Below are 16,915 nucleotides of genomic sequence, written 5' to 3' on the forward strand. Positions count from 1 at the left end.
AGTTTTGACAATGCTGTTCCGGTCAAGGTTTTTTTTCGGCGGCCGAATTTGATCAGATAATAGGCTATATATCTCTGTTTATACTACAAATATAATGTCATTTGTAATGTCTAATAAAAAGACTATAGATAAACGTTATCCATATATTTATAAACAAATATTATGTTGTTTTATTCTTTAATAACATCAACTTGTCAGCTTTTTGTCATTACATGATGCCTGTATCTCTATTTGTACATTTTGATAGAGAGAGTTTTTTTTTGTTTTTTTTTAAGTTATGTACATCATCTACATGATGTATCGGGACAGATCCATTATGAGTTTGAGCAGAAATATGTCGTATAGGAATTAACTATACACAATAACACATTAACAAAATGATGTCACATGAATGATTTTTGAAGTGACATGAAAAAACCCACAATTAATGTAAACAAAACCTGGTGTTTACTTTTTGATATCAAAATAAAACACAAAGCAGTTTGGCTAATGAAGATGAAGTCTAATAAACCAGCTTTGTTCTTCTCCAACGCCTCCCTAGTGTTTCAGTACAACAGTTTGGCCAACAAAAAAAACCCCGGAGTGATACCTCTCACATCGAATAAAAAATCTTCACCGCCTGCGTTCAATTCGATGAGATGACCAAACGTTATAGCTAGTATTGATGTTATTTGAACATTGATACTGTCTACAGTTAAATAAAGGAGTGAACATCCCAGTCAACAAAGTAAAGACTTTATAAAGAAGTTGTGACAACGTTCACGACACATCGCCTGCTGCAAAACATCAAATGGTTTTCTCCTTCGCTGTATACTTTTAGTGTGGGGACAAGTGCGTCTGTCTCCAATATTGCCCACACCTGCCTCCATCTAAACAAAGCAGTGCGCTCTTAAAGGCCTACTGAAATGACATTTTTTTATTTAAACGAGGATAGCAGATCTATTCTACGTGTCATACTTGATCATTTCGCGATATTGCCATATTTTTGCTGAAAGGATTTAGTATAGAACAACGACGATGAAGATCGCAACTTTTTGTATCTGATAAAAAAAAGGCTTCCCCCTACCGGAAGTAGCGTGACGTAGTCGGTTGAACATATCCGCAAAGTTCCCTATTGTTTACAATCATAGCCACCAGCAGCGAGAGCGATTCGGACCGAGAAAGCGACGATTTCCCCATTAACACTAGAAGTCCCAGCATTTTTCTGTCTACCTAGAAGACCCAGAGAGGGGTCATTTGGCCCGACGCTTTTCCCGAATACACTAATCACTCATTTTGTTATGGTAATGAGGCTGTTAGGGGCAGTTTGTCTAGGTAGACAGAAAAATTATACATGTGGGAAATGCCGAAAGGAGCAATGGCAGTGCCAGGATTGTGAGTGACTGCTCAAATGTATGTCAGTCACGTTTACATGGACATGGTTTTTCATTCTTTGTAAATATGCTTTTTTCTTTGTAAATTTTTTTTTTTAAACTATTTTTGGCACACAAAAATAACAATTGCTTCTGCAACAACCCTCCACACCAAAACTGGGAAAACAGTTGCTTTTTCATTCTTTGTAAATATGTTTTGTTTTGTATTTTTTTTAACAATAAATGTCAGAGTGTTGATCCCTTCATTCTGTTGATCCTTGCAAAAACACACACAACCTACCTCAGAACTAAAGCTTGAGCTGTAAGGTCCCCTCCCCCACACAGGCTCAAGTGGCCCCCTGCCGTGTGCCACTAACAGCCACATTTTCATAACAAAAGGAGTGTCCACAGGGGGGACTAGGGGTCAAATGACCCTCTTGTGTGTTTTCTAGGTAAAAATGTCAATTGACCCTTCTCTGGGACTTCGCGTGTTAATTTGAGCGAGGATGAAAGATTTGTGGATGAGGAAAGTGCAAGTGAAGGACTAGTGGGGAGTGGAAGCGATTCAGATAGGGAAGATGCTGTGAGAGCCGGGGTTGACCTGATATTCAGCTGGGAATGACTACAACAGTAAATAAACACAAGACATATATATACTCTATTAGCCACAACACAACCAGGCTTATATTTAATATGCCACAAATTAATCCCGCATAACATACACTTAGGTGTTTGTTATGCTAGCTCCTAGCTACTAGCTCGAGCTAGTTATAGCTCGAGCGGGTTATATGGACGGGATCCCGTCCATATAACCCGCCAATACAATTCAAACACCTGCACAACACACACACTCACTCAGCCCAAAGGACCGTTCACCTAACCCAAGGTTCATAAAGCTTATATATTTAACCAAAGTTACGTACGTGACACGCACGTACGGGCAAGCGATCAAATGTTTGGAAGCGCAGCTGCGTACTCACGGTAGCACGTCTGTGTATCCAAATCAAAGTCCTCCTGGTAAGAGTCTCTGTTGTCCGAGTTCTTCGATCTTGACTGCATCTTTCGGGAATGTAAACAATGAAACACCGACTGTGTTGTGTTGCTGACTTCCCTCGCAAAATACTCCGCTTCGCACCGACAACTTTCTTCTTTGCTTGCTCAGCTTCTTTCTCCACAATGCAATGAACAAATTGCAACAGATTCACCAACACAGATGTCCAGAATACTGTGGAATAATGAGATGAAAACAGAGCTATTTCGTATTGGCTTCAATGGGGAAGCCATACCTCTGTTTCACTGGCTACGTCACGCGCATACGTCATCCTCCAAAGGAATTTTCAACCGGAAGTTTAGCGGGAAATTTAAAATTGCACTTTATAAGTTAACCCGGCCGTATTGGCATGTGTTGCAATGTTAAGATTTCATCATTGATATATAAACTATCAGACTGCGTGGTCGGTAGTAGTGGGTTTCAGTAGGCCTTTAAACGCACAGTGGGAAGCGAGGGAAAATTATGTTAAACCAAGCGCTTGGCTCTGTATAATCCGAGGGAAAATCTCCGCAGCAAAGTTGGTGTCGTTGGTCCGCCATGATTATCAAGCCAAACGATGCTAGTGTTTGCTGAAAATACATTAATAAATGACAGTTTTCCGGTCATTAAAAATTTAACGGTATTACTAACCGTCGGGAACTATCGCAAATGATCATTATACCGTTTACTGTTACATCCCTTGTCCATTAACAAGTAAAAAGTCGAGGGCGGTCACGGCATGTTCTTGCCGCAAATGTTGGTACATTTTTTGGGCATTACGGTAAATGACGAGGGTGGTCGCGGCAAATGGCGCGGTAAAATTTGAGCGCTGCAGTTCCCACACACACAGGACGCAGTAAAGGACACAAAACAAGGCTTTTATGCAGTTGCTAGTTTCTCTAAAACAATAGGTACAATTGACTGCACTCATGTTCAACTTGTTACTCCTTCAGATAGGGGACATGTCGGATAAAATTAAAAGCACACACAATTTTTAAATCACAGGTGTCGAACTCAAAGCCAGACCTACTCAGTGGCCTAGTGGTTATAGTGTCCGCCCTGAGATCGGTAGGCTGTGAGTTCAAACCCCGGCCGAGTCATACCAAAGACATTTGAAAAAATGGGACCCGTTACCTCCCTGCTTGGCACTCAGCATCAAGGGTTGGAATTGGAGGTTAAATCACCAAAAATGATTCCCGGCCGCGGCACCGCTGCTGCCCACTGCTCCCCTCACCTCCCAGGGGGTGAACAAGGAGATGGGTCAAATGCAGACGACACATTTCACCGCAGTGCACCTAGTGTGTGTGTGACAATCATTGGTACTTTAAAGGCCTACTGAAACCCACTACTACCGACCACGCAGTCTGATATTTTAAATATCAATGATGAAATCTTAACATTGCAACACATGCCAATACGGCCAGGTTAACTTATAAAGTGCAATTTTAAATTTCCCGCAACACTTCCGGTTGAAAACGTCTAGATATGATGACGTATGCGCGTGACGTCACGGAGAGAACGGAAGTATTCGGACCCCATTGGATCCAATACAAAAAAGCTCTGTTTTCATCCCAAAATTCCACAGTATTCTGGACATCTGTGTTGGTGAATCTTTTGCAATTTGCTTAATGAACAATGGAGACTGCAAAGAAGAAAGCTGTAGGTGTGATCGGTGTATTAACGGCGGACTACAGCAACACAACCAGGAGGACTTTGAGATGGATAGCAGACGCGCTAGCCGCCGACCTCACCTTGACTTCCTCCGTCTCCGGGCCGCCGACCGCATCGGTGATCGGGTGAAGTCCTTTGTCGCTCCGTCGATCGCTGGAACGCAGGTGAGCACGGGTGTTGATGAGCAGATGACGGCTGGCTGGCGTAGGTGGAGAGTTAATGTTTTTAGCATAGCTCTGTGAGGTCCTGTTGCTAAGTTAGCTTCAATGGCGTCGTTAGCAACAGCATTGTTAAGCTTCGACAGGCTGGAAAGCATTAACCGTGTATTTACAGGTCCATGGTTTAATAGTATTGTTGATCTTCTGTCTATCCTTCCAGTCAGGGCCTTATTTCTTTTGTTTCTATCTGCATTTGAGCCCGATGCTATCACGTTAGCTCCGTAGCTAAAGTGTTTCGCCGATGTATTGTCGTGGAGATAAAAGTCACTGTGAATGTCCATTTCTCGTTCTCGACTCTCATTTTTAAGAGGATATAGTATCCGAGGTGGTTTAAAATACAAATCCGTGATCCACAATAGAAAAAGGATAAAGTGTGGAATCCAATGAGCCCTTGTACCTAAGTTACGGTCAGAGCGAAAAAAGATACGTCCTGCACTGCACGCTAGTCCTTCACTCTCACGTTCCTCATCCACGAATCTTTCATCTTCGCTCAAATTAATGGGGTAATCGTCGCTTTCTCGGTCCGAATCTCTCTCGCTGCATTGTAAACAATGGGAATATATGAGCAGCCCTTCCTGCTGTGACGTCACGCTACTTCCGGTATAGGCAAGGCTTTTTTTTATCAGCGACCAAAAGTTGCGAACTTTATCGTCGTTGTTCTCTACTAAATCCTTTCAGCAAAAATATGGCAATATCGCGAAATGATCAAGTATGACACATAGAATGGATCTGCTATAAAAAAATGTCATTTCAGTAGGCCTTTAACTTTAACTTGCCTGCCACGTAATTTTATTTGGCCAGCGCAAGCCTGGAAATAATGTGTTAATAAAGTACTTAATCTTTTCTTACTAAATGTATTCGTTCTTTCCATTTTGGCGGGAAAAAAATACATGTAGTCCATGCAATCGCATATTTATCAACCTTAGATTAGATCTAATACTGCAAAAAATATATCATCATGAATTTAAACCCTTTTTTTGGTTACAGTAGTAATAAATACTTTTAAGTCTGCGTGACTTATGATTTCAAAGCAAGTTATCCATCAAATTGTACACTGTAGAAATGACAATGGATTTCATTATAAAAAAATTTTTTACGATACAATCGTGAAATTTACTTTGGTTTTACAGTATTTTACTGTATATTGAGAAAGTAGTACCACTGTTTTTTGACGATAAAATTCTGGCAACTGTGCTGCCAGTTTTTTTACTGTAAAAAACTGGTATCGTTTTGCCATTTACAGTAATACAATGTAAAATCTACAGTTTTATGGTAAAAAATGCAAGCTCAGTTTCCAGAATTTAATATAAAAAAGTAGTTTTCTATTTCCAGTAAAAAAAAAAAATATATATATATATAGAGTACAATGTTGGCAACTGACTTGCTAATTTTTTACAGTAATATGCTGTAAAAAACACTGTAAACCTGCAAATTAGCTGCCATTTTTTACCATAAAATCTATAGATTTTTTTGTATTTTTACATTTTATGTAAAAAAATATATACTGTATATATAATAATCGCATTGGCAATTGTGTAATAATACAATTCACTGTTAGAAACATCCTTCTGAGTGCAAACATAACTGTGATGTGACCCTCAATGAAAACGAGTTTGACACCCCTGCTTTAAAGTGTTCACATAAGCTGCCCACTTGTTTTTGATGATTTAATTTATATCTTACCTGCACGCAGTCTCCTGTCTCCGCATCTTGAGGTCATGCCAACTACCGCCATGAGGAATCAGAACAAATTACACTTTTAACTGGTAGTAAAACAAAGTGGGCGTATTTGAACTGTTGCAGTGTTGTTACTGTTCACCCTCCCGAAGTTTTATGATTTATAATTTGATAATCATAATTTGTTTAGGTTAATTTCATTGACACGGGTCAGAAGTATTAAGGGTTGTTATGTTTGGAATAAGCGGTAGAAAATGGATGGATGGATGGATGTTTGACATTTAAATCATAAATTCAGATTGTAAGTTGGTAATGGTAATTTTGATGATAATTTTAAAGAATGGTAATGGTATTTACCTATTTGGGAATACAATTGTAATTATCAAATTTCCAACATTACAGTGGTAATGGTAATTTTACCATATGGTATTTTAAGTGGTAAATTTAGAAGCCCTGTCCTAGGGACCACATTATTGTTTCATAACTGTATTTTTGAAAATGGTTATATTATGTACTTCTTCTTTGTGTTTGTTTCCAGTAAAGCTACCACAGATCTTAAAGATGATGGGGGCTAAGAGCGCCGAAGGTCTGAGCTTCCAGTCGGTGCTACTGGAGCTGCTAGCCATCACTGGAACCATGGCCTACAGTATCGCTAACAAGTTCCCCTTCAGGTTACAACCATTTTAGGACATTTCAATATGCATTTTATCGTTTCCCGCAGGACTGCAATCTAGGGCATTACCATTATGGCCAAATTGATAATCAGGATTATTGTATTATATTATTATTGTATTGATATTGAAATTACAAATATTTTCATTCCTTATTTATTTTTGTCACTTCCTGTCAATGGGAGAAGACGCAAAGCGCTTTTGCTACCGGGGTTTTTGATAAAATTGAAGATTTTTGACCACTGATTTGTGATCACAGCCAAAGGAGAGTTACTCGGCATTTTTTAACTGCTTTTGGTCCGGTGTGAGGCATTGATTTGCTGAAATAAGGCAAGTTGGAAGAGCCGATAGCCTCAAGCCAACGGCCCCCACCGCAATTCAAAGCGGTTGCCGAGCAACCAGAATCTACGGCGAGAGTTTGAAACTGTTTCAAAGTGCTTCCGACAACACAGTGATATAAGTTGACGACACCTCAAGTTGATCTCTGAACAGTGCAAGGTACAAAATTGTTGAAATAAAAAAGTTAAAAGTGCCGCAAAAGTCGCTAAAGAAGCAACCGCCGTTAGCGAGCTAATACGAGCTGCCAAAGAGGTACTGACGTCAGCGAGCTGCTGCGATTTCAAAATCTAGGAGAAAAACTCAAATCCCGAAACTTTTGGTGTCATCTGAATCGAATGGGTCTCTGGACACGAGAAGCAAGAGTTGATGTTGGATGCAGGACTCGATAGGAAGCAAAACATGATGCTACAAAAAAATAGTCAATGACATAGAAAATGCAAGATTATATCATAAAGCAGACATGGAAATAGGGCTGGGCAATATGGCCTTTTATTAATATCTCAATATTTTTAGGACATGTCACAATCCACGATATATATCTCGATATTGTGCCTTAGCCTTGAATGAACACTTGATGCATATAATCACAGCAGTATGATGATTCTATGTGTCTACATTAAAACATTCTTGTTCATACTGCATTGATACATGCTCATTTTGAAGTTTCATGCAGAGAGGGAAATCACAACTAAGTCAATTTAGCAAAACTGTATTTATTAAACAGTTATTAAGCAGTGGCACAAACATTCATGTCATTTCTAAAACAGAAAGTGCAAGATTGTCAGAGAAATTTTAAAACAAGCTATGAGTGCACTTTTGTGCATGATGTCACTAAGATGACATATCAAAACAACACTAAATTAAAGTGCATTTTTTGTACAGAACGCCTCTACAATAGTTTAAAACAAATACAGTGCACTTTTGTGCGTGATGTCATACAAGATATTTCAAGTACTGTCAAATAAAAATGAGCTGCATAATAGGAAATCAAATAGTGTATGTCTTTCGCTATGTGGTAGGTTCCTGCAAACGTTATGTCTTTCGGTTGTTGACTATTTTTTTTCATACGGTGTTGATGTGGAAATGGTTGCTTGGGCATTTTGTGGGTGTGGCACCGGCTACGGCCGATGTTGACATGCGGAGTTTCACACACTCTTCATTCTCTATCTGGTGGCTTTTCAAATGATGCTACACATTAGCAGTAATGCTACTTTTTGTAGCAACACTTTTGCCGCATACTTGACATATTACGGTTGTCTGTTCAACATAATCCCGCTTGAAGCCAAACCACCGCCAGACGATGGACCCCCGTGCTGTTTTTCTTGGGAATTAATTATTCTTCCTTCATTTGTTACCAGATTTGCACCTTCTTTCTCTCGTATTACCACTCGCACCTCTCCGCTAGCATCACAGCTAATGTTACCCATGCCGCTACCTCTCTGCTCCGCGAGGGCGTATGACGTTGCACGCGCGACAGTATGTGCGCTTGTTTTATGTCTCTGTGAGAAGGAGAGACAAGAAAGAGTGAGAAACGCCTGTAGTGTAATGCCCGCAGCTAAAAGCAACTGCGTGAGAACTTATACTCGAATATCACGATATAGTCATTTTCTATATCGCACAGAGACAAACCTGCGATATATCGAGTATATTCGATATATCGAGTATGTTCAATATATCGCTCAGCCCTACATGGAAAGAGTAATTAGAGAATTTAAAGAAGATCCAAGAAAAGCAACAACAGAATACAAAGAAAATCTGAGAACTTTGCAGGAAAATATAGAAAGTCTGCTAACTCATAATAATAATAACATGAGAAGAGACTTTCAGGAAATGCGTCAAGAAGTGAAGACTCTCCAAAAAGAAGTTATTGCAGTGAAACGAGACAACAACATGCTGAGGAATATAATAGATTAAATGGATCAGGATAAACAAATGATGATATCATCGTGACAGGGCATAGAAGTAAACCAAGATCCTACGCGAAAGCTGTGAATAATGGAGGATAACTTTCTGCAATTAAAGTAAATTGAAATCAACATTAATCAGAACATGCATCCCACTGAATGGAATAAACACCACCACCACTCCGGCCATCTTCGTGAAACTCGTTAACAGAAAGTCTAAAATAGCACTGCCGAAACAGGGAAAGAAGCTGAAGGGTACAAATGTGTACATGAATGAGCATCTCACAAAACGTGATGCTGAAATCGCTTAGAAAGCACGCGACTTGGGAAAGCAGAGAAAAATTCAGGGAACTTGGAGCGCCAACTGCAAAATCTACATCAAGTTAAATGGAGGTCCAGAAGCAAGAGTACTTGTTGTCCATGACATCAAGGACCTGGACAAATATTAAAGTTAAGTTAAAGTTAAAGTACCAATGATTGTCACACACACACTAGGTGTGGTGAAATTTGTCCTCTGCATTCGACCCATCCCCTTGATCACCCCCTGGGAGGTGAGGGGAGCAGTGGGCACACTGCTTCCCACCACGACAATGATAATGGAGTCTGATGGAAAACAAACACCTAAATTCAACATCAACAAGACTATATTCTAAGGGACCACTAAACAAGAAGACCAGGATTCAGGAGTGCATCCACCTACACTTTTAGATATTAATGAAACAACATCAATGATTGTTGAACAAGAAAATATGCAACTGAAACTTTTCTGCAACAAAGACCATAAAAAACAGGATTTGGTGAATGATATAGATCCAGATACAATTTTTTTTTCTCACATCAGTAATAATTGTTTTTATCATACAGATGAACATTATTATAGCAACATTTAGTGTGATAACAAATTGTCAATTATTTATTTTAATAGCAGAAGCTTTTACGCAAATTATAACAACATGAAGCACTTTTTAGAACAATTCAACAAACTCTTCAAAGTTATCACTGTCACCAAAACATGAATTGATGATTAAAAAAAGGAATAGATTTTGATCTGGAAGGATATGAACTAAATTTCATCAACAGAACCAAGTTTTTTTGTTTTTTTGTCATAAAATACAATCATTTGTGCTTACGGACTGTATCCCTGCAGACTGTATTGATCTATATTGATATATAATGTAGGAACCAGAAATATTAATAACAGAAAGAAACAACCCTTTTGTGTGAATGAGTGTAAATGGGGGAGGGAGTTTTTTTGGGTTGGTGCACTAATTGTAAGTGTATCTTGTGTTTTTTATGTTGATTTAATAAGAGAAAAAAAATAAATAAAAATGTTTTATTTGTATTTTTTTTTTATGTCTTGTGCGGCCCAGTACCAATCGATCCACGGACCGGTACCGGGCAGCGGCCCGGTGGTTGGGGACCACTGTTTTAAAGCACACAGAAAAGCTTGTGTTTAAGCTTAAAATTAAATGGGGTTTCTTTTTTAGGAATAAGTCTTGTTTTTCCCTAAAAATTAGGAAACATCTGATCTCATCCACCTTTATTCCTTTACTTGATTATGGAGACTTGCTTTTTATGAATGCACCTGGCACTTACTCGAAGAAACTAGACACTGTATATCACTGTGCCTTACGTTTTATTACTGGTTGTGGAAATCTTGTCCACCCATGTACTCTGTATGGAAAAGCAAACTGTCCATCTTTAACTGCCCCAAGACTTTCTCGATGGATAGTGCTTGTATATAAATGTCTTCTTGGACTTGTCCCCACCTATCTGTGTTCCTTTGTGTGTAGAGACTGCAGTCATTACAACCTACGCTCACAGGATTTCCCCCACATTTGGTTCCTAGAGCTAACACAGAACTTGGGGGGGGGGGAAAAGCATTCAGTTATGCTGCTCCCTGGTCATGGAATGACATCCAGAAAGATCTGAGGCTACCAGAATTGATCACTTTGAGGGAATTTAAGTCCATTTTAGAAAATCGAGAAAGCAGTTCTCTTGTGAAATGTACTTGCTTTTAAATTGAATTATTACTTAACCCTTTAAAAAAAGATTTGACCTGTTGTCATACTACTTGCCAACCTTGAGACCTCCGATTTCGGGAGGTAAAGTTGAGGGTGGGGGGCGTGGTCGGGGCCGTGGTTGGGGTGGGGGCGTGGTTAAGAGGGGAGGAGTATATTTGCAGCTAGAATTCACCAAGTCAAGTATTTCCTATATATATATATATATATATATATATATATATATATATATATAAAATACTTGAATTTCAGTGGTCATTTATTTACACATATACACACACATAACACTTATCTACTCATTGTTGTACTTGAAAGACTTGATCAAATACACAGTAATGAAAACACAGTTGTTCTACTAACAACTGTGCTTGCTGCTACCAAAAAAAAAAACAATACTTACCTTTCACTATTTGAGTAGCCTTTGTTCTGCCATTTGTGTACTGGCGAGCGATCTCTGAATCCGGGAACATATTCTTCACGGATTTGTTGAAGACATCCGCAAATGAAAACGGGATGTTGCTTCCAGCTATCAGCATAGCCATCTTTGTCTCGGCATATGTTACACCATCGGGTCTCCATTTAGCGAGGTGGCCCATAATACTGGGCTGGGACCGGTGCTGCGTTGCCGCCGCTTTGTGCTTCGCTGACCGTTCATGACCGAGTATATCCGTTCGGCCACCTTGTTCAATGGAGAAGTCTGTTCTACAAAATTTACAGGCAGCATACCCCTTCCCCTTTGAACTGTCCTGGATAAACTGAAATTCTTGTTTCCATTCGTTTTGGAACTTACAAGCGTATTTCTTCATCTTACTCGTCGTCGGCGTCGCCATGACTGTATCTTCCTCGTTCTTCTGCTTCGTCTCCTTGTGTGCGCAGTTCTGCACTTTCTAAAAGCCGTAGATGTTATAACGTGATTGGGCAGGCACGCTGTTTATATAGTGGGAAAGCAGACGTGAAAACAGGCTGTCCTCACTCAGGTCCGCATGGAGCTGGAGGGGGCGTGGCCTCCAGCTCCGGCTGAAAATCGGGAGATTTTCGGGAGAATATTTGTCCCGGGAGGTTTTCGGGAGAGGCGCTGAATTTCGGGAGTCTCCCGTAAGATTCGGGAGGGTTGGCAAGTATGCCTGTTGTGGTATGACTGCTGTTGTTCTGTTGTATTGTCTTGTTGTCATTATTATTGTAACTTTGTTTGTGCCGCCCTCTTTGTCAGGTCGCTCTTGAAAAATAGATTTTAATCTCAATGAGTCTTTACCTGGTTAAAAAATTGGGAAATAGAAATTGATTGAAAAATAACATTAAAAACAAATAATTAAAAAAGTGAAATAAGTTGTTTCATATGATGAGATTCATAAGATTATCAATAATTTCAGAATGTTTATCATGGTTCTTCTTCTTTGTACTTTGTAAACACTGAGTTTGAACAGTTTCTTAAAAGGGATCATATTAGTCCACTGTTTGATTTCTTTACTTAATCAATTCCATAACTTAATTCCACATCCTGATATACTAAATGTTTTAAGTGTTGTACATGCATACAAATGTTTTAAATTACATTTTCCTCTAAGGTTATATTTCTCCTATTTTGTTGAGAATAATTGTTGTACATTTCATGGGTAGCAGGTTTGCTTTGTGCATCATTTTAGCTGTTTGCAAATTCACTATAGCGTGGAATTGAACTATTTTTGATTCAATAAATATGAGTCATAAATAATACAATTTACTAAAGATGAAAGGTAAACAATGCCACAATATGCAGCGTGCAATCATAAAGTGCAAACAAAAGAATGAAATAAGAAATAGGACTCAAAAACTACAAGGAACACAGTGTACTCCTCATAGTATTAATCGGACAAATGTCTTTGGCTAAATTAAATGTTTTTGCATTTGTTATTTAGGCATATCTTCAATAGGTGGATGGATACGGGGTCGCTCTGTGCACTGTGGCTGTTTAAAGTTGTCTGTACTTTGGGCCTCCCTGCTTATGTGGCTATTTGTCGGCTCTCTGAGCAACCATACTCTTGTATTCTCTTTGGATCGTTAGCTTCCCGTCACAGGCAAGTGATAGCGGTTTAGAAAGGAGATTGTTTGCAACTCGATTTTTTGGGGGGGATGTGCACACCATGCAACGCCACTTTTTGAGGCGAACCGTTGTGGCGTGCGCTGGCTCCTCGGCGCGGAAGCTTTTTCTGGGTTTCGGGGACTGAGCTCTGGGTGGGTGCCTTACAGCAGCGAGGCGTGCTAGCGTGTTCAGGGGTTAAAATGTGTGCATCATGGCATCCTGTGGGTCACTCGCTGGAAGGGGAGGGCACTGATGTGATAGTGGAAGTATTTATTGTGGTCATATTAGAGTAACAGTTCTCAGTGACCGTGACTGAGAACTGTTGCTGAGTTTAGGAAAAATCATGTTCAAGTCTTAGCGTTCTTTTTGCCAGATGTACAAATAATTTTTTATTTGTATGTTTATTTAGTATTAGTTGTAGTAGTGCATTTTCCAGTAGTAATCACCATGAGCAATATTTAAAGCTCTTGTCATGCACACGAGATGATTTCAATATTATTGGAACAATACATTTGCTTTTTGTACAGTGTGTTTTATATTTGTATGATATAACATTTTTGAATGATAATGATTTGAGACTACATGCATGGCAGCATGAAATCCAAACTTTTGCAACTTTTGTTATAAACTCAATGTATTGAAAAAACATAGATGTAATCATTTAATGAACGTATAATGTGCTTTTATAAAAAAAACAAAAAAAACAAGGTGGTGCTGTAATCTCTGTTTAGCCTAAAAAAATGCATTCACACTGTGTGTGGCCAGACAAAGTTAATACAGCTCTATATTTTATATTTAGGCTTTAACAAATAAATATACGGTTAATTCACAATTAGAGGATATATTGAGAAATATATGTTGCTATGTATTTTGTGCCACCATCGCCGATTCCTGATTGAAATGAGTGCGTAGGAATTTGCCACCTTTACCGCACAGAATATTTTCTGTAAAATGTGCAGTGACACATTCGCCCCTGTTGACATTTTTGTGCGCAGCAACCTTTATAAATGAGACCCAGGTCTGTATGAGTAGTATTGAGAAGCGGCGTAACACTGAGTGCAAGGAGCTTTAAAGACAGGCCACATGTTTCTTTTGAGCAAGCGCAAACAGGTAGCGCCAAATCTATATGTGGCCGTCTGAAAACACCCTTTTTACATCAACCAACTGTTTTAATGATGTTAATTGTCAATGTTTTCGGCAGTGCTTGGGGTGAGGTGTTCTTCCTCATGCTGCAGACAATCACCATTGGTTTCCTCATTCAGCACTACACAGGAAGAACCGCCAGAGGTTAGAAAACACACCTTCTCTTACTGGCAAGTAAAAAAGTCATGTTAATTTGTTGTGTATGCATATGAAGCGATGGGAATTGTTAAGATTTTTACAATTCTCTTTAGCGATTCTAGGTACTTCGGCTTCCTCCCACCTCCAAAAACATGCACCTGGGGATAGGTTGATTGGCAACACTAAATTGACCCTAGTGTGTGAATGTGAGTGTGAATGTTGTCTGTCTATCTGTGTTGGCCCTGCGATGAGGTGGCGACTTGTCCAGGGTGTACCCCGACTTCCGCCCGAATGCAGCTGAGATAGGCTCCAGCACCCCCCGCAACCCCGAAAGGGACAAACAAGAAAATGGATGGATGGATTCGGTTCTTTATCGGTTCTCTTATCGATTCTTATTTGGATCAAAGGATCACAAACATGTCGATTAGCGATAACTTTGTTTAGTTTACTGTGGTATGCCAAATAATCACCTGATTAAAAATACATTAATTTTATTTGATTCATTTTTTAAGTAGTGTTTTATTTTCCCATACTCAAACACAGTCTTACTGTACAAACTGTGGCCAAAAATATGAAATATACTTGTTAAATAAAACATCTGCCTAGTTTTTAATGAATACTTTGGCCTACCATGCTACTGTATTTTAATGTTGGTGATTATGGCGGTACTTGTTGAAAAAAGTTTGAGAACCACTGGTTTAGAAGAAACATGAATGTACAATTGTATAATTGATGGGCACTTCACAATTTGATTATGATTCCGGAGCTACAATTTGACAAAAAATCGATTATTGATGCATCTTTAATTTATCTATATTGATGCAGTTTTGCATTTCTTTCTTTGCACTAAATAAACATTCATTACTTGCTACTTTTAAAAACAGTGCAATTACAGTAAGAAACAACAGTTGAGTTAATTAATCTAAATGTGTGCAAAACCGGAATGTAAGTGCCCTAAAATAAAAGAGCACAAAAACAATGCATTTACAAAATATGAACTTCAAAACCAACAGTTCAAAAAGTGATTTGCTGCTTAAGTTTTCCTGAGCTACACATGAAATAGTTATTCTGGATCAGCAGCTTAATATCAACAATCCTCCTCCAAAATGTAGAATTTTGTACCTACAGTTATAATGCATTTTCAAACAAACAAAAAATGTGGCTCTTACAAAATATTAACTTCAGACTAAATACTAACTAGCACAGAATCACTGTTAAAGTGCTTTGCTGCTTAAACACAAACATCTACAAATGTATTGCAATTATCTAGCTAGCAAAATGTGGCCCTTACAAAATATATATTTCAGACTAAACTACATGGCACAGAATTGCTCTGACAGAACACAATCATTCTTTGTAAAAGTGCTTTAAACACAAGGCCATGACTTGTGTTTTAGTTTGGCTGGAGAGACTCGAGATGGACGTGTCAGTAAAATAGGGATAGAATGGGGTGGTATATCTGGGCTGCATTGTGTAAAGCAGTGCTTTAAACCCCTAATAATCCACGACGGAATAAGGACGCAAATCTTTGGCAATAAACATTGCATTGGGGGTGGCATCTTTCGAATTGCTTCCTCGATTGTTTGTTGATCGGAACTAGTAGCATTACTCATAGTTGCCTGATGTGTTCCCGCCACTTCCACCAAGTGGAATGTATTCAGATGGGTCCTCATCAACGTTCCCTCTAAGGTGCGCGCCTGTGCAATTGCGCACTGCTCAAGCGTCCTCTGTGCACGGCAAATCTATGCCACGCACAAAATCAAATAAAAAAATAAGCGCATAACAATTTTCGACACACGGACACGACAGAGAAAACAGTTTTCGTCATCATTGTTCAAATATTGTAACATCTGTCGAGACGCTTTGAGGACATGAATTCCATCGATCACTTTATTGAGCAAAACTCTTTATTGTCGGCCATAAACACATCACCAAAACATTAGCAAAAAAAATTATGTCTAGCAAAACTGGTCATTTTCTGCAGTACAAACCAGACCAAAACCAACTTTGTTATATCAACTGCTCCAGAGCGCTCTTTTTCACATGCGCCAACACATGCACATATGGCACTTAGCAAGTGATGCGTTTACAGCCACACAAAAAGTCGGACAACTCCAACACCACACATAAAGTGTCATTCCAGGTTGTTACACTATGATTTACCAATCAAATGTGTGCTTATTCTAGTGTCATTTATTAGGAATCTTAATTTATAAATATTAATCATGAAATGCTGTTAGTATATTAAGTAAATACTAATAGAAATATATTTTTTACAAACAGGAAGTTGCAGTAATGTACACATGATCCCCTGCTTACATCTCATTGTGCAACATGTGAATATTTTAATGGGAACTAAATGTAATGTCTGAAAGGGGTACAAATTATTTCCAAAGCAGCACCTCCACCCAGACAAACAATACAAGTACACAGTTCATGAAAAACAATATTTTTTGTTATTGTCATTGTAAGTGGGCTTAAACACTTATATTAGAAAATAATCTCATGGAAATGACTACTGTCATTTGATTATAATAATAAGAGAATGTTGTCTGTCTATCTGTGTTGGCCCTGCGATGAGGTGGTGACTTGTCCAGGGTGTACCCCGTCTTCCACCCGAATGCAGCTGAGATAGGCTCCAGCGACCCCGAAAGGGACAAGCGGTAGAAAATGGATGGATGGATGGAGATTG

General features: G+C 38.9%; 1 protein-coding gene across 1 annotated transcript in view; it reads left to right on the forward strand.

Moving 5' to 3' along the window:
• Positions 1-16,915, forward strand: part of mpdu1b (mannose-P-dolichol utilization defect 1b) — a 36,775-nt gene that overhangs the window by 4,830 nt on the left and 15,030 nt on the right. Inside the window, exons 3-4 of the mRNA XM_062066195.1 lie at positions 6,487-6,619; positions 14,144-14,229. Coding sequence (XP_061922179.1) covers positions 6,487-6,619; positions 14,144-14,229 — 219 coding nt within the window. The remainder of the gene's footprint in view (positions 1-6,486; positions 6,620-14,143; positions 14,230-16,915) is intronic.

The sequence above is a fragment of the Entelurus aequoreus genome, linkage group LG12, assembly GCF_033978785.1.
Source record: "Entelurus aequoreus isolate RoL-2023_Sb linkage group LG12, RoL_Eaeq_v1.1, whole genome shotgun sequence".
In the NCBI taxonomy this organism is placed as follows: domain Eukaryota; kingdom Metazoa; phylum Chordata; class Actinopteri; order Syngnathiformes; family Syngnathidae; genus Entelurus; species Entelurus aequoreus.